The sequence below is a fragment of the Stenella coeruleoalba genome, assembly GCF_951394435.1.
Source record: "Stenella coeruleoalba genome assembly, chromosome: 1".
In the NCBI taxonomy this organism is placed as follows: Eukaryota; Metazoa; Chordata; class Mammalia; order Artiodactyla; family Delphinidae; genus Stenella; species Stenella coeruleoalba.
In genome coordinates, this window is record NC_137169.1 from 146446438 (window position 1) to 146463337 (window position 16900).

Here is a 16900-nt window from a genome sequence, read left to right on the forward strand (position 1 = left end):
GGGGAGGACGAAGCCTAGGGCTCTTTAGGCCTGGGGCTTTGGGGGCAGGAGGGTGCCCCAGGGCCTCGGGGGAGTGTCCCCAAGACACTGAGGAGGGCCCAGCAACCGTTTCTGCCATCAGGGCCCTGTTAAGGAATAATTTTTTTTTTTTTTTGCGGTACGCGGGCCTCTCACTGTTGTGGCCTCTCCCGTTGCGGAGCACAGGCTCCGGACGCGCAGGCTCAGCGGCCATGGCTCACGGGCCCAGCCGCTCCGCAGCATGTGGGATCTTCCCGGACTGGGGCACAAACCCGTGTCCCCTGCATCGGCAGGTGGACTCTCAACCATTGCGCCACCAGGGAAGCCCAGGAATAATATTTTTTTTAAGATATTAATCACACAGCTATACTTTGTGTGTGGGAGGGGTATACTATATTTTTTGTCAATAAAGTAATTTACAAATGTAAATTAAAACCCCCCAAATATTTAAAAAGATAAAATCATATAAATAAAAAATGAACACGTGTCAAAGATTTTATTTAACTCATTAATTAATAAAGGAACTAGTAAAATGTAAAACAGAACAGTTTGAAGGCAACTGGGAACACTAAAGTAAATTTGCTAATAGATGCAAAACTTGTCAAAATCCACAGGGTAAAACTCAAGTAAATCTCCACGGGACAAATTTATTTTTCTTTTAGTTTTTTTGAGATATAACTGACATACAGCACTGTATACATGTAAGGTGTACAGCATAATGACTTGACTTACATCTGTTGCAAAATGATTAGCACGATAAGTTTAGTTAACATCCAACATCTCATAGATACAAAAAAAAGAGAAAAAAAATGTTGTTTACTATGTGATGAGAACCTTTAGGCTCTACTTTGCTTCTCTGTGAACAAGAATCATTTGCATTCCTATCAGTTTTCAACAATTTACAGAGCTGTAAAAATAGCTCTAAGACAAGGGAAGAGGGATCCCCTTGACAATCACATGACCCCAGAAGGGTCCACTAGAAACTCTTCGAATTCCACTCAGAGGATACCCAGAAATTGTTTTGCCCATTTCCAAGTCTTTTAGAGTTTCCATGACAGTCTCATGCTCACACACGTTAGGCAGCTCATGATAATAATAACAGTGTTTTATAAAACCAGTTTTTTTCCTCTGATTATAAAAGTAATCCATGTTCATTGTCAAAAAATTGAAAGATGCAGAAAAGCACAAAATAGAAGACAGTCACCTGAAACCTCTCGTCCTTCCCTACCTCTCCTCTCCCAGACCTGCAGAAGAACTTGCTAACATTTTGGTTGATGAATTTTCGCAAATGGGATCTGTCCATATAACCAGCACGCACTCAAGAAACAAAGCATGACCCACCAGCCCAGAAGCCACCTGTACCCTCTTCTGGACACTACCCATCACGCCCAGGGCAGCCAGCCTCCTGACCTCTGACAGATAGATTGCTTTTGCCTGTTTTTATACTTTATATGCCTTGGAATCCTCAAATAGGTGCTCTTTTGAGTCTGGCTTCTTTTGCTGAATATTTTGTTTGTGAGATCCATCCATGCCATTTTTAATGCTTGCTCAGTCTTTGAGCTTATGAGTGGATCAATATTATCTGTAACTGGTTCCCTATTTTGGACTTTTAGGTTTTTCTAATTTTTCACTAATCATAGAATAGAAACCAAAAAAAGCCCACTTTTTAAAAACAGCATTCCTATGTACTTCTCATTGGGATCCTACAAAACCTGGAGTCGTAGACCCTTCAGTTTGAAGGAAGTTGCCCGTGTAGCGTATGGATCCCTAAGAGGTAGTGGGAGAGGTGTTACCCCTTTTGCCATGAAGGATTCCAAGGCCAAGGGTCAAGGAAGTGAGGTGCTCCTAGAGTTAGGGCAGGGCTGTGCTCTGACGCGGGCTTCCTGCCCACGGTGCCGCTCTGGGGGACCGGCACCGCACCTCTGTCCTGCTGGCCAGCTCCCTGGCCCCAGGCCTGAGCCGCTCGCTTGCTTCTTCCCATGTCAGGCTGTGCTCTGAATGACTCTCCCGTGGGACTGGCTGCCTATATTCTAGAGAAGTTTTCTACCTGGACCAATCCAGAGTTCCGAGACCTGGAGGATGGAGGCCTGGAGAGGTGAGACCCCGTCCACCCCTGCTGCTGACACTGCCTTCCTTACCCACTCCCTTCTCGCCATCTTCATCCCTGCCTGCTTTATCTGGGTGGGATGGTCAGCAAGTTCCATCTGTTGCTGGATGTCCCACAAATCCTCACCCTGTGGCCAGCCTAACGCTGATTTTTAGATGAGGAAGCTGAGGCCCAGAAAGGTCTAGCCTCACAGTGGAGGGGTCAAGAATAGGATGCAGGGCTCAAGACTGTTCTGGTTGCTAAGCAGCCTCCTCCTGGGACCGGGGCGTCCAGAGGGCAGCAAGAGCCTCTTATTGGTCAAGACGTGGGAGCAGCCCACGGCCCCTGCCCCCGAACCCTGGAAGAGCCGGGCCTCATGGCCGTAGGAATGCATGCTCTGTGGAAGCTGGTCCTGCAGGGTGGCTGCAGAAAGAGTGGGGAGGCTGTCCTGTCTCCCGAAGCCTTGGAGGCTGCAGCCTCGACAGCACAAGATTCCTGGGTCCCTGGTCTGACCTAAGCTTCATCAAGGTTGGTCTTGACCCACCTTCTCCAGGGCCCATCCCTTTTGTTATTGCTTCAGAGACACAGAGAGTGCCCGATACAGTGCTAAGATGTGGAAAAGAGTGAATGGATCTGGCCCTGGAAGTAGGGACTTTGTCTAAGCCATGCCCTAGCCCCAGCACCTGGAACAGCACTGGGCATATAGTTGGTGCTCAATAAATACTTGTCTAATGAAATGAGCTCTAAAGATACATGCCAAGAACTGTGGGGCATAGAGAAAGGAGGATTCACTCTGTTTAAGGGAGGGGAAATGACTGGGAGAATCTATTTGATCTGGGCCTTAAAGGATGAGTAGGAGTTTGCCAGTTGGAAAAGGCGAAGAAGGGAATTTAGGCAAAGAGAAGAGCAGAAGCAAAGGTTGGAGTGATTAAAATGCATGGTGTACTTGGAAGGGGTAACTTGTCCAGAGGCTGGAGCAGGTACAGTGGAGCCAGACCACAAACTCATTGCTACAGGTGGGTCCTCCAAGAGCCTCACCCTGGGATCTGTCTCCCCCGCCCCACACTGGGCAGCACCCAAAGGTCAATGGAGTGCCACCGGGAGCACCTTGGCGAGGGGTCCGGCCCTGCTTCTTGCACACAAGTACCTGGAGCCAGATGTGAGGCCGGCCAGATGGCCCGCGGGCTTCCCCCTTCAGCTTCTGCTTGGCTGCATACCAGAGCACCAAAGCTTTGAGCAGGGGACAGACGTGATCAGATCTGTGTTCTATAAGGGACACAGATCTTTTTGCAGGAGGGTGGAAATGGTTGCTGTGGCAGTTTTCAAGCTGTGGTCAGAGCTGTAGGGGTGATGGAAGCACTTGGCCAACTTGCCAAAAGCCAGTTCACCCGTTTATTTATTTTTAAAAATTTATATATTTATTTTTGGCTGTGCTGGGTCTTCATTGCTGCGTGCGGGCTTTCTCTAGTTGTGGAGAGCGGGGGCTACTCTTCATTGCGGTGCGCAGGCTTCTCATTGCGGTGGCTTCTCTTGTTGTGGAGCATGGGCTCTAGGCACGCAGGCTGCAGTAGTTGTGGCGTACGGGCTCAGTAGTTGTGGCACGCGGGCTCTAGAGCGCAGGCTCAGTAGCTGTGGCGCACGGGCTTAGTTGCTCTGCGGCATGTGGGATCTTCCTGGACCAGGGCTCGAACCCATGTCCCCTGCATTGGCAGGTGGATTCTTAACCACTGCGCCACCAGGGAAGTCCCAGTTCACAAGTTTAAATGCTTCTTTTAACTGTTCAGTTTCCATTGACTGGTTTTCATTTTGTTATCAAAATTGCATTTAAAAAGATGTTCAGGACTTCCCTGGTGGCGCAAAATGTGGTTCTAAGGATAAAAATGTAATCGACCAACTGCATCTAAATAGCTGAAGCAAACAAGTAAATTAAGCAAACTGACCATTTTGGGCCAATTGGCTTCTGATGAATCAACGAAGCTAACTGCATACAGCTGAGGAGTCTGGCAGGCAGAGCAGCAAATGTTCTTTTTTATTTTATTTTATTTTATTTATTTATTTTGCGGTACACGGGCCTCTCACTGTTGTGGCCTCTCCCGTTGCGGAGCACAGGCTCCGGACACGCAGGCTCAGCGACCATGGCTCACGGGCCCAGCCGCTCCGCGGCACGTGGGATCTTCCCGGACCGGGGCACGAACCCGTGTCCCCTGCATCGGCAGGCGGACTCTCAACCACTGCGCCACCAGGGAAGCCCGCAAATGTTCTTTAATCCAGGCAGCAAGGATGGGGTGGGAATGCAGGAGTGAGGGCAGCAGGGCTTGGCGGGGACACAGGCTGAGCTCATTTTCGTCACAGACATGCCGAGTGGGAGATGCTGGCAGGATGCCCGGGCGCAGGTGTCCACTTGGTAACTGGGCTCACAGATCTGGAGCTCAGGTGGGGGGTCGAATTGGAAGGAGTTATTTCCACTGTCCTCTTGGTGAGTTAGTAGCTGGAGCCACAGGGTAGATGTCCTCAGACAGAGTGCAGCAGGGCGGCATCCAGGGATGCTGGGAGGAGCCTTATTGGCTGCTGAAGGACCAGAAGTGAGAGAGTCTGGGAGGACAGACCTGGTGAGAGGGCCCTACCTGCGAGGCCTGGGCAGCAGGGACAGTTCCAGTGTGCAGGGTCAGGAGGCATGGGAGAGATGGCAGGGGCGGGAGAGAGGGGCAGGGGTATGGAGCGAGGGGAAGGCCTGAGGGCATCCGGGGTTGGGGGGCGGGTGACTGACGTTTGGGCCTGAAGAGGCAGATGGAGGCATTTAGGGCCCAGGACAAGGGGCGACAGCTCTCCTAAGCCCCAAATCTGGACTCAAGCAGGGAAGGGTATGGGGGGTGGGAGCTGCTGCCCCATGAACTTGGATTTCCTCAAAGAGGCAGGCAGGGCAGGCGGGAGGCTGTGGGTGAGCACACGGCCGTCAGGACCTGCTGAGGAGGTGGCAGCTGAGGTTGGAGAGCGTGGCGTCAGTAGTGCTGGAGTCCCCTCACGTCTGTGGACTGTCGGGTGGGCTCAGGGTGGCAGAAGGCCCCCAGGGTGAGGGTACTGAAGGGGTGAGTGATGGCAGGGGAGCAAGAGGGCAGGGGAGGCCATATGGAGGGCTCCGGGGGCTCTGGACGCAGGCCGGGCTGAGGGAGCCCAGCAGCAGGAGAGAGAGAGGGCCTGGTGGGCCCAGGAGGAAGTGGGGCTTCCAGAGTCTACAGGCCACGTGCTCCAACATTAGGTACCAAATGATTATTTCCTTCCAGAGTGTGGGGCTCTGCAGTCTGGGTGGGGTTCACCTGCTCAGCAGTTCCCAGGCTGGAGAAGAAAAGGGGTGTCCCCTGCTGAGTGGGTGTGGCGGGTCTCTGCAGGAGCCCATGGCTCCCTCCTGGGGTGACACAGGTTTGGCGGGAGGCAAGCTGGGGGCTAGTGAATAAAAATGCCCCAGGAGCTGCTGACCCTGCCCTGCTTCTCCTGGTGCCCGGTCAGGGCAGGATCGGGGCTTCTGAAGCCTGCCTGGAGATCAGGTTTGGCTCAGGGCCTGGCAGGGTGGGCCCCCCTGAGGATGGTCTGAAGGTGGCCTGCACTGAGGTCCCAGGAGTGGGCACCACCTCTGAGCAGGGTTTGCAGCATCCTACCCACCGACCTCCTGGCTACCCAGCGGTGACCAGCCAAAGCCTCTGGGTTCAGTTGACCTCACCTGCTTCACCCCTTCTGGCCTGAGCCGTTAGGCAGGTCAGGGAGGGGGCTGGCTGACACCACCCAAGATGACAGCCTGCCTTGTACATGGCCATCACTCTGCATTACCTGTCGTCACGGTTATGGTGACGCTGGGCCAGGCCTGCCTGTGGCACGGGGATAAGATCGCCAAGCTGGCAGTGAGGCCTGAGGAGGGAAGCCAGGAGGGCATAGCGCCTGGCGTACAGCTTGAAAGTGGCGGCCCTTATTTGTCATACAACTGCACCTGGCACTGAGAGGGGCCTTCTGGTCTGCTTTCCCAGGAAGTTCTCCCTGGACGATCTGCTGACGGGCGTGATGCTCTACTGGACGACAGGCACCATCACCTCCTCCCAGCGCTTCTACAAAGAGAACATGAGGCTGGACAGTAGGCACGAGGGGTAAGTCCGGCTGAGCCCGGAGCGGGGCTTCTGAGGAGGGTGCCTCCGAGGCAGGGAGCAGGGGAATGGCCTGGCCTTGGACTCGAGGGAGGACGTTTGATGCGGTAAAGTACAGCCTAGCCTTAGGTGCGCACCGGGAGTGTAAGATGAGAACACAATTGAAAGGCCAGGGGCGTTGGGAGAGATTCCTGTCATTAGAAGTAGCTCATGGAGGGAACACCAGGCCTGGCCCCCAGACATCCCGAGGGGCTCCCGCAGGGCCGGGAGGCTGTCCTAGGGTGGCGGTGATGGCTCTGGGACTTCCCCGGAACCCTTTCCTGATCTCACAGGGAGACTCTCAGGCAGCAGCAGAGGGAAGGGGGGGGACAAAGGTGGGAGTTAGAGGCTGTCCCACCCCACCTCGGTGACGCTGTCCAGCTGGGGCAGCCCTTCCAGAAAAGAGGGCCCCAGAGAGGGCTGGAATTGAGGTGGGCGGTTAAAACCCTGGGTCTGTCCTTCTATGGCTCCACGTGGGCGAGCGAACTGAACCCCCAGCCCCCTGAAGCCCTGCCTTGGGGGAGAGGGGGACCAGGACACAGCTTCCCCCTCAGTGGGATCTCTGTCTCTTCCAGGATAAAGGTCCACGTGCCCATGGGCTTTGCTGCCTTCCCTTGTGAGGTAATACATGTCCCAGAAAAGTGGGTGAAGTCCAAATACCCGAAACTCATCTCTTATTCCTACATGCCCCGTGGGGGCCACTTTGCTGCCTTTGAGGAGCCAGAGCTGCTCGCCCAGGACATCCACAAGTTCGTGGGGCTGCTGGAGCGGCAGTGACCCCGGCGGGGACCGGCTGTCACCTCGCAGGCAGCCCCTGCCCTGGCATGGCAGGCTTCCTCCCGACACCCACTGTTTTCCCCGGAAGCCCCCGGTCTCCCAGCCCAGCTCCCAGTAGAAGTGAGGCTGGCAGGGAGGCCCCCTCCCAGTCCTCTGTTGGCGGAGTTGCCCCTTTCCCCAGGAATGTGCTTGCTTCCATCCCCTGCCCGTGCTGGGACCCCGTGCTCACCCCTCCACACACACTCCCCACACACTTTGTTAAGCAACATGGCTTTGATGATAAATGATCTTCCTTCTAAGAGCGGCTGGAACAAGTGACATGTTGAGCCCCTGCCCCACGTGGGGTGCCCCTTCCAGCAGAGCTGCCAGGTCTGCACTGGGGCCCTTGCTCCAGCCTGGCCAGGAGAGGCAGGATGGGCCGCTGGGGCCGGCGGGAGGCCACTCTGTCTTCCCAGGTGCCGCCCGAGGCAGCTCTGAGCAGAGGCAGTGAGGCCGAGTGACTGCCGGGGACCTGCCCACCTCGCCTGGGCGGGGATGGAAGCGGCCTCCCAGCTCTGCCCACCGGCACCCATCACACCAGCTTGTGCCTCTGGCAGTAGGGAGGCAGCTTCTCTGGCAAGTGCCCAAAGGTGCGTCCCAAGCCGCGGGATCCCGTGGGGCGAGAAAAAGCAAGAGGCGGCGCCCCTCCTTCTGTGGCCATAGATCTCCCTTGGCTTCAAGGAGGCCCTGAGCACTGCTCCCTTTGGAGGGAACAGACAGATGGAATCAAGGGCTGGAGGCTGAGCCCCACGCACTGGGCCCCGAAGAGGCGGCATCTCACCAGTCTGGCTGAATGGGCATTTTATTAGTGGTCCTCATTGTCTCTGCCAGCTGCAGGGGACCCTAACCCAGCCACAGTGTCACTGGCAACGTGACAGAAAAACACAGAACCATGGCAGGGACGTAGAGGAGACTGGGGCAGCCCAGCACCGGCCCGCTCCCGTCCTGCGCCCTGTGGCTCGCTCCGGGGGGCCGGGGGGCAGGGGTGTGAAGGGCCTGATAGCCAGAAGGGGAAGCTGGGATGGACCTGGACCATCATCTGGCACCCATCTCAGGCCTGTGGTTGCTGCAGACTCTTTGGTTATCAGTTGCATGTGTGCCCGGAGGAGGGGGGCAGTGTCTGAATGCTCAGAGGGAGAAGGTCTTCCACATGGTACCTCCCCCTCTTGCTTGATACAGTCACCACACTAATGGGTTGGAGGAACACAGTGCCAACACACGATCCTGCTGAAAACCGTCAGGGGCACCATCCCGGCCACAGAGCTGAGCACTTACGCAGAAGGGGGACTTGGAAATAAACAGAGCCTCGGGCAAGCAAGGGAGAGGCCAGAGCTGCACATCCTGCCCTTACCACTGCTAGGACTAGAAAAGACCACCACCTGATGGCAGTCCCGCACTTCCGCCTCAGCCAGGGGCCAGAGCCCCTTTCTGCTCCCATCTTGTTAGAGCTGTTGTGCTTAAACAGGTGGAAAGAAGTCCTGACTTGGTTGAGGTTGGAGTCGAGCCACTTCTCCACCTGTGTCTCTTCCCCTCCCCACTCCCCGGGTCTGGACCAGCCCGGCAGCTCCCCAGCCCTCAGGCCTCCTGGCGGGCGGCCGCCATGCCGTCCGCAGGGCTCTGATCCAGGCACTGCCGTGGGACGGTCCCACTGATGTTGTGGATGGCGATGGCACCGTAGGTCTGCTGCTGCTGCGGGGACAGGGCTGTTTTCTCCGAGGACAAGCTGTTCAGAATCCGGGGCACATAGGACTGCCAACAAATGGGGGTGTTAGTGCTTGGGTGGGGTGGGCACGAGAGTCCCTATCCCGTTCCTCCCCTACCGCCCCGCCTCCCTCCAGCCGGAAGACACACAGAATGCTCGTGAAGGACACAAAGAAATAACATCAACCTAGGACATCAGGACCTAAACTATGCCAACTGCAGATTTTCCTAACAGCCAGAGCAAATCAGAACACACAGTCACAGTTCTCCTGGTCAGGCAGAAGAAAGCGCACACATCAATTTCTCAGAGGAAACAAAACTCTTCCTGGCACTGGATTCTAGAAGAACTTCTCACTCTATGTAGGAAACAGCTCTATCGACACAGGGCAGGCTTAGGATGCTGTCAGTGGGACTTCTGAGCAGCTGACCGACTCTGCAGGTTCTGTTTCCTCTCAATCCCAGACTCCAGCTGCCGACCTGAACCAGGCTGGGAACGAGGGATCTGCATCATCCCCCTGCCCTGTCTGGCAGGCACAGTCACAGGTGTGCCTCTGGGTAATGAATCTTCCTGAAACCTCCTCTGGGGCTGGTCCAGAGACAGACACTGACACCCGAGAGGGAGCCACTGGAAAGAATGCTGCTGCTGATCTAGATCGGCGCTGTCCCAGCCCTGTCTGTCAGGCCGGGCGGTCACAGCTCCGGGAGCCTGTGGCTCCACCCTCCTTTCCCAACCCCACCCTAGGAGCAGGACCCTGGAGGCCGGAAGCAGGAAGAACCAGGAAGGAAAGGAGTCCTGGTGTCTTTCTAACACTGTGCCCCCCCTCCATAGCAGGTAAAATGTTCATTTGTTGAATTCAGAGGGGAGTTAGTGTGACACCCTCTAGGTGCCTAGCAAAGGACCTCACGCAGGCAGGTGCTGGCGAAATGCTCTGATAAAGCTTCATCAAACCGCAGGGCCTTGCCATATGGCTTCGCTAAAGGCCCAAGCTCACCAAGCATTAAATATGCAGAGAAGGAAAGTGAGCAGGCAACTGAAACCGAGGGAGATGGGTATACATCAAGGCAAAACTAATTATCTTCTGGTGATGGGTGTGGCTTCACACATGCAAGAGAAAACATCCGGAGGGACCAGGGATTCCTTCTCAAATGACGTTAATTCAGAAACCCGCCTGGCACGTGATCAAGGGACTTCTGTCTTAACAGGAGAGGATCAGAGCAGGTTTGCAGGGCCCATCTGGTCGGGGCCGGTGCAGATGCTCACGCTTGGCTAAGAACCGCACTTACTGTGAACGGTGATGGCACGTGGGCCCCTGCCTCACTTCCTTTGTCACTTGCCGATTCTTCCGTCTGCAGACAACAGCAAAAACTTGCGATGATAAACAAAACCGATCTTCCTGAACTAACACCCTCTAAACAAACAGACTATTAACACCCAGAATAATAGTACCAGCTGGCACAAAGCTCCCCGCGGCAGCCCAAGAGAGGATGGTGTGGGCAGTGCAGGGAGCAGGGAAGGGGGCAGGGAGGGAAGCTACACATCACACCCAGCTACCCACGCCTTGCCCGTGGATAAATAAAATCTGGAGAGGGCCGTTGATCTGTTGATCTGGGAAGAGGTGGAGACGGTATGGAGGATGAAGCCACCATCTTCTCCTCCCAGACCCTGGCTGGGCAGCAGGGGGGGAGGGGCCCTTTACCTTGTAGTTCAGAGGGCTGAGGTGCTTGAAGCATCCAAAGCAGGTGTAGGCCAGGCAGACCAGGATGGTAAGCAGAAGCACCAGGAAGGTGAACACGGTGAGGGGAGCCTTCAGACCTGTGGACAGAGAGATGCCAGCCTTGGCGGGGGGGGAGGTCACACCTGGTGCAGGAACCGTGTGTGGCTTCTCCCTCAGGCCGAAGACGAAGAGAAGGCATCAGCCACCCCCTTCCCACCATCTCCAGCAGCTGGGATGGCATCTTCACAGGCAGGGGCACAAAGAGTGACCCACTGAACAGCTGGCGTTATCCCTGGTCGGATTTCAGGTACTGGGGCACCGGGTCAAAGGCAAGTTGCCAGCTTCCTTGCCGGGTTAGTTCCCTCCAGTCTCCAGTGCCCTCGGCAGAGTCACACATCTCTTCTGCCTCTTCCTTTTTCTCAAGAGTGGCAGTTCTCCCTCCTGCGTGTCCCCACTGCCTCCACACCGTGAAGTGTGAGGACCTGGGCCCATCCACACCCGCAAAGAGCATCGCGGACGAGCTTCCCCCTCTCTGGTTCAGCCCCTTCATAGCTGGTAAAGGGACCATCTTCTCTGTCAGGCTGTCTGGGGCAATCGCCCTGGCCTTCACCAGGTTACACCTGACCTCAGGATAGCTTGGAACTGGGCTGTCGGCGCTGTACCCAACCAGCCCTCACCCTTGGGGTACCACCTTCTGATTGGACACCGAGTTGATGCTCTTAAAACAGGAAGGGATTTGAGTGGCTGGTGTGGATGCGGGAATAGGAGGCTGGGTGTTGCCTCCTGCCCTCCACCCCCGCCCTAGTCAGGCCACTCACCCAGGCGCAGGAAGGAAAAGAAGTAGAGCCAGAAGAGGCACAGGATGGGAGCGGCCAAGGCCTGGTTCACAGCTGCGAAGTGGATTCTCTTCTCCAGCTTTGCCGGGAGGTAGGCGAAGTAGAGGTTGTGCCGGTCGACCATGTGCTTGAGCAGGATGTAGATGAGGCCTGCAGGGCCAGGGCCGTGAGCTGGACGGTGGCTGGGCCGCAGGGGCCACTCGACGCCCTTCCTCCTGGAGGTGGCTACTTGTGCCGGGAGCTGGGCTGGGGCTGCGGCTGGGCTACGTGCACACGTGCACGTCCTGGCTCCTACTGCTTTTTCTCCTTCTCTTTCTCTCCCCGCCCCGCCCCGCCCTGTCCACCTCTCCCCCTCTCTCCTTTCCCCACCTCCCCTCCCTCCCTCCCAGCCTCTTTCTGACCCAGGGAGTAGAGGTGTCTGTACTGCTGTCCCCACGGAACATTGAAATTCTAGGACCATTTTGGGGAAAGAAGCGATTTTACACCCAGAGGCCTGGCCTCAACTTCCTCCCACGCTGAGCCCCCCTCCTCTTATCCCTCAGTGCTCCCATGCTCCTTTCCTTCTCCCACCCAAGCTGACCCCCTGTACCGTCACTGCCAACAGATGCCCAAGCGTCTAAACCCAGGGATGGCACAGGAGGTGGGTGGGTGCTGCCTTTTCTATCATGTCAGGTTCTTTAAAAACATTTTTTGTTGTTGTTTTGAAGGAGTAATACTATCGTAGATCTTTAAAAATAGTACGAGGGCTTCCCTGGTGGCACAGTGGTTGAGAGTCCGCCTGCCAATGGCAGGGGACGCGGGTTCGTGCCCCGGTCCGGGAGGATCCCACATGCTGCGGAGCGGCTGGGCCCGTGAGCCATGGCCGCTGAGCCTGCGCGTCCGGAGCCTGTGCTCCGCAACAGGAGAGGCCACAGCAGTGAGAGGCCTGCGTACCGCAAAAAAAAAAAAAAGTACAAGAGTATACAGGGAAAACTAAAACTTCCTCCTTTCCCTAAACCACAGCTATCACTGCCAACAGTCTCCAGGGTGTTCTGTTTCCCTCCAGACGCTTCCATTTGTCTGCCAGCTCCTGATGGTGTATTTTAATTGCAAGACCTTGACCTTGTAAGTCAAACAGTCCTAAGTTCATATCTGGGCTCTACTCCTCACTAACAAAGCGTTAAGTGCTTCATCTGTGAAAAGGGGACAGAAACAAGACCTGCCTTGAAGGATCGTGAGAGAATTAAGTGTGACAGTCCACGTGGAGAGTGACAGTGGCTGCTAGAGCCAGGACACAAACACGAGAGCCTCCACCAGTGCTGCTGGCACTGTGCTAGCCGCTGCCGGAGGGTCAGCCAGGAATGAAGTGGTCAGCCGGCAGAGGCCCTCAGACCAGGAGGGGTACTAAGAGAGCTCGCAGTTTGGAAGGCCCGCGGAAGGAATCCACGGGAAGTGAAATTAAATGTGGCGTCCCCTGTGGCTCCCTGGCAGCTTCTGGTTCCTGTGGCCACAAGAGGCCCTCTGTTTGTGGGGCTCCAGGACGCCCTGCTGATGGCTGTCAGCCATCCGCCTACCCGGGGACCGGCCCCAGGGCCACTCACCGAACGGCACGATGATGGGGCAGGTGATGCTGTAGGCCATGATGACGGTGAAGACGCAGAGCATCCACGCGTACATGGCTCCAAACTCGTACTCGAAGGCCTGGTTCTGGGAGGGGGAGGTGGTGAGGGGCTTAGGGGTTTGGTCCACACCAACCCGCCTCTGTGCACTCCAAGTGGTCGGGGAGAGCACAGTGCGCGAGGACTTTGGAAGTGGGAGGCTCACCACGCCCCTCACCTCTCAAGGCCCCTTCTGTCCCTCCACAAGCCTCCTCCAGCTTCACCTGGCTCACACCCAGACCTCGAAAGGCACAATGACTCGTGTTTTCGTAGTGTTTCTCTTGTTCTAATCCTGTCTACACAACAGGCCTGTGAGCCCCCAAAGGGCAGAGGGGCTACATCTGACTGCAGAATGATACTCCACAGACTCTGTCAGACCCAACATCACTCCGCCCCTTCTAGCCCTGTGTCCCGGGCCAAGCACTTGACCTCCAGGTGGCTTAGTCTGTGCGTCTGCAAAGCAAACTCCAGTAGCGCCCATCTCACGGCGGGCTCTGAGGATTAAATGACAGGATGCAGGGCTTCTCCTCTTATGGTTCCCACAGTGGCAAAGGAGAATAAAAGAGAACCCCACACACCCAATTTAGAGACTCCTGGAACAAATGCCACCAGCCCAAAATGCCTTGACCTCTGTAGTAATCTAAGAATTTATGCAAATGAAGGTCCATGGGAAAGAAATGTGTGTGTGTGTGTGTGTGTGTGTGTGTGTGTGTGTGATCAGCCCGGTTAAAATGCAAAAATCCCCACTCTCTCCTCCAGCCCGAGTCAGTGTGGAGGATGACCTAGCCAGGCCCTCACCCAGGCTCCTTACACCTCCTCCCCCCACAGCCCTGGGCCCAGTTGAGAGGCCCTGAGCAGAGTGCCCGGCACTTAGCAGGCGGCTGGGTGAACGCGCGCGGCGGGGAGGCTCTGGGACGAAGGCGGCGCCCACCCCCAGGCTCTGTACCTGCTTGATGTTTCTGCGGTCGGCTGCAGTCTTGGCCATGACCATGCGGAAGGTGTAGAGGATGAGGCCGGGCAGCCGCAGCAGCTCCATGCCGTTGCCAATGAAGGCCGAGGCGATGACATAGTTCACAAAGAAGGCGCCCTGGTCGGGCAGGAAGACGCACCTGGGGAACCACCGGGTGTGCGAGCTGAGCGCCCCGAGAGGGAGAGGGGCCCGTGACTGAGCAGAGACGGGACTCAGAACTGACCACGGATTTGGCCATCTGGGAGTCACTGTCAACCTAGACCCGAGCTGGTGGGGTATGGGTGTGTCTGTCTGTGGCTGCCAGCTCCCAAGTCCTCAGTTTACCCAGCGAGAACCCATTTAAGAAAATTCACTCTATCCTTTCAGATAGGCACGGCCAGGCTTCCCTGTGAGCAGTCCTTTGGAGAAGTCTATCTTGGACATTCGGGCCTACATTAGGACTTAAAGTATAGTACAGTAGGGGCTGGGAATGAATCCCAGCTCTGTCTCTTAACTAGCTGGGTAGCCTTTTTTTCTTCAGCATGTCTGGGCCTCAGTCTCATCTGTAAAATGGAAATAGTCAAATTTCTGACTCATAGCTTGTTTAAAGATTAAATGAAAGAAAGAATCAAGCATTTAGCATAGCATCTTCTTAAATAACAGCTATTACTATTAAGTGGGTTCGGTACAAGTTGAAAATACTAACGAGGACACACATTAGAAATAAGTTCAACTCCTCTCTCCTAGCAAAAATAATCCTGGACCAGACAGTCATTCTGGTTGCAGTGTTAATTATTATTCTCCTTCCCCCTTCCCTGGCACCACTGAGACCCAGCAGTTCCTTCTCCCCAGGCGGTTCTGTTCTCAGTAAGTAAGTTTCAAAGAATGAATGAGAACGCCACTAATTGAGTTTCAACCTAAAAGATTAACCACATTTCTGCACTTGTAGCACAAAGTGGGTCAGTTCCCCCGGTGCAGCCCCGCCAGGAACCCGTAGTGGTGCGGGGAGTCCACAGGCCCTGAAGGACAGACAACCCTCCCCCCACTGCAGCCCCAGCCCCAGCCCCTGGGGGACGTGGCTCCAAAACTCAGCGTGGCCGATACTTACTCCAACCTGACAGAGGCCTCCGAGGAAGTTTTATCAAAGAGCCACCGGAAGAAAAAATCCAAACTGAAAGAAAAATGAATCCCGTAAGAACTTATTTCCAACAGTCCATGTGATCACTGCATATGTTTTCATTTTCTTTTGCTTTTTTTTTTTTTAAAAAAAAGGCCAAATCTCAAGATCTACCCTGGTTCTCTAAGATGCTACTTATTATACCATAACTCATCAGGGCCTGCTTTAACAGAAACTTCCTTCCTCAAAATAACCAAAGCCATGATGAGACCCTCTCCCTAAGTGGAAGGTCCATGGTAAGTTTCATTTTCAAGCTTTTTTTTTTTTTTTTAAGGCAGAAAGATCATATCTCTGGAAGAATCAGTGGGCCGGCACAATTGCATGCCAAGTGAGTGTGACAGGTTCAAATGTCGTCAGGAATTTGCAACCACTCCCAAAGCATCTGCATTTTCTTGAGGACAGTGTTCTCTGTTGTGACCCTGGTTCTGAATTTAGAGCAGGAGGTGGTAATATGTACCTGGTGAGGCCCAGGGAGGGCAGAATCAGCACCATGAAGATCAAGAATATGTAGACCTTGGTCATCATGATTCGGTTTTCCCCTGACCTGCAGGAAGTCAGAGTGAGCCGTCACAGTCCCTCAGGTGCACCGGGCGTCCGCAGTAAGGCCCCGGCTGTATGCCCATCGCGCTGGCGGGGAGGGGGCATCAGAGACACCCACCTCAGGGGCAAGCCCCAGGGAACTCACTTGGTCCAGTGAGACTCCAGCACCGTAGAGTAGTAAACGACGGTGGGCAGCAGGGCTGAGAAGGACCACAGGAGGAGGGTTGGGAAGAACTGGCTGATGATGGGGTCCTAGAAAACAGTCCACAGCAGAGAGAGCTGTGAGCCCTGGGGGCTTTGGGCCATGACCTGTTGGCATGGTGACTCAGTGACCTCTGGGATTTTGGTCACTTTTGTCCCCCAGAAGCAACACTGTACCTGGTACAGGGTAGATAATGTCGGCTGAACAGACAATAACAGCACCTGACATTTGTACAGTGCTTTCTTTTTCTTTTTCTTTTTTTTTTTTTTTTTTGGCGGTACACGGGCCTCTCACTGCTGTGGCCTCTCCCGTTGCGGAGCACAGGCTCCGGACACGCAGGCCCAGCGGCCATGGCTCACGGGCCCAGCCGCTCCGCGGCACGTGGGATCTTCCCGGACCGGGGCACGAACCCGCGTCCCCTGCATCGGCAGGCGGACTCTCAACCACTGCACCACCAGGGAAGCCCCAGTGCTTTATTTTTCTTATTTTTATTTAAAGAAGATTTTTGGCCACGCTATGTGACATTTGGGATTTTAGTTCCCCCACCAGGGATCGAACCTGTACCCCCTGCAGTGGAAGCATAGAGTCTTAACCACTGAACCTCCAGGGAAGTCCCTTTATAGCTCTTTAGAGTGAAGAATGCAACTTCACATACAACTGAACTCCACTTGTCTTACTGACCAGAGAGATAACCTCCTCCATTCCCTATAGAAAGCCAATGACGGACGCCAAAGGAAGACAGAGCACTGACGGCCAGGGCCCTTCCCCAGCCACCTGGCCCAGTCGTAGCTTCCCAGAACTGCTTCGTGATTGTTCCCAATCTCATCTATGCCTGTTGTACTTGTTATTGCAATTACATGGTTCGATTAACTTATTACCTTCTCTGATAAAATGAGCATAGCAATAGAGAGATTTCTTTGAAAACTAAGTTGGGTACATTGGAAAGACTTGATAAAGGCCAATTTCTCAAAAACGCTGCTGAATTAGATGAGAGTGAATTAACTGTAAAAGACCAAGGGAAATGAAATCTAGGAGGGTTCTATACTTTGAACGG

At 54.8% G+C, this 16900-nt stretch overlaps 2 protein-coding genes across 8 annotated transcripts in view; one reads left to right on the forward strand and one right to left on the reverse strand.

Annotated features, from left to right (window-relative positions):
• EPHX1 (epoxide hydrolase 1) overlaps positions 1-8612 on the forward strand; it is a 41363-nt gene extending 32751 nt beyond the window's left edge. For 2 of the 3 annotated variants that reach the window (XM_079925645.1, XM_079925644.1), the window contains exons 7-9: positions 2005-2113; positions 6121-6237; positions 6849-8612. In XM_079925645.1, the coding sequence (XP_079781771.1) occupies positions 2005-2113; positions 6121-6237; positions 6849-7050 (428 nt within the window). In that variant the 3' untranslated portion in view covers positions 7051-8612. The remainder of the gene's footprint in view (positions 1-2004; positions 2114-6120; positions 6238-6848) is intronic. The other variant, XM_079925643.1, reaches the window with a different exon arrangement.
• Positions 8613-8657: 45 nt separating this feature from the next.
• Positions 8658-16900, reverse strand: part of TMEM63A (transmembrane protein 63A) — a 32735-nt gene continuing 24492 nt past the window's right edge. For all 5 annotated transcript variants that reach the window (XM_079925602.1, XM_079925601.1, XM_079925600.1 and 2 more), the window contains 9 exons: positions 15790-15896; positions 15562-15648; positions 15036-15098; positions 13925-14087; positions 12922-13027; positions 11324-11491; positions 10488-10603; positions 10075-10137; positions 8658-8838 (listed from right to left, as the gene is read on the reverse strand). In XM_079925602.1, the coding sequence (XP_079781728.1) occupies positions 8665-8838; positions 10075-10137; positions 10488-10603; positions 11324-11491; positions 12922-13027; positions 13925-14087; positions 15036-15098; positions 15562-15648; positions 15790-15896 (1047 nt within the window). In that variant the 3' untranslated portion in view covers positions 8658-8664. The remainder of the gene's footprint in view (positions 8839-10074; positions 10138-10487; positions 10604-11323; positions 11492-12921; positions 13028-13924; positions 14088-15035; positions 15099-15561; positions 15649-15789; positions 15897-16900) is intronic.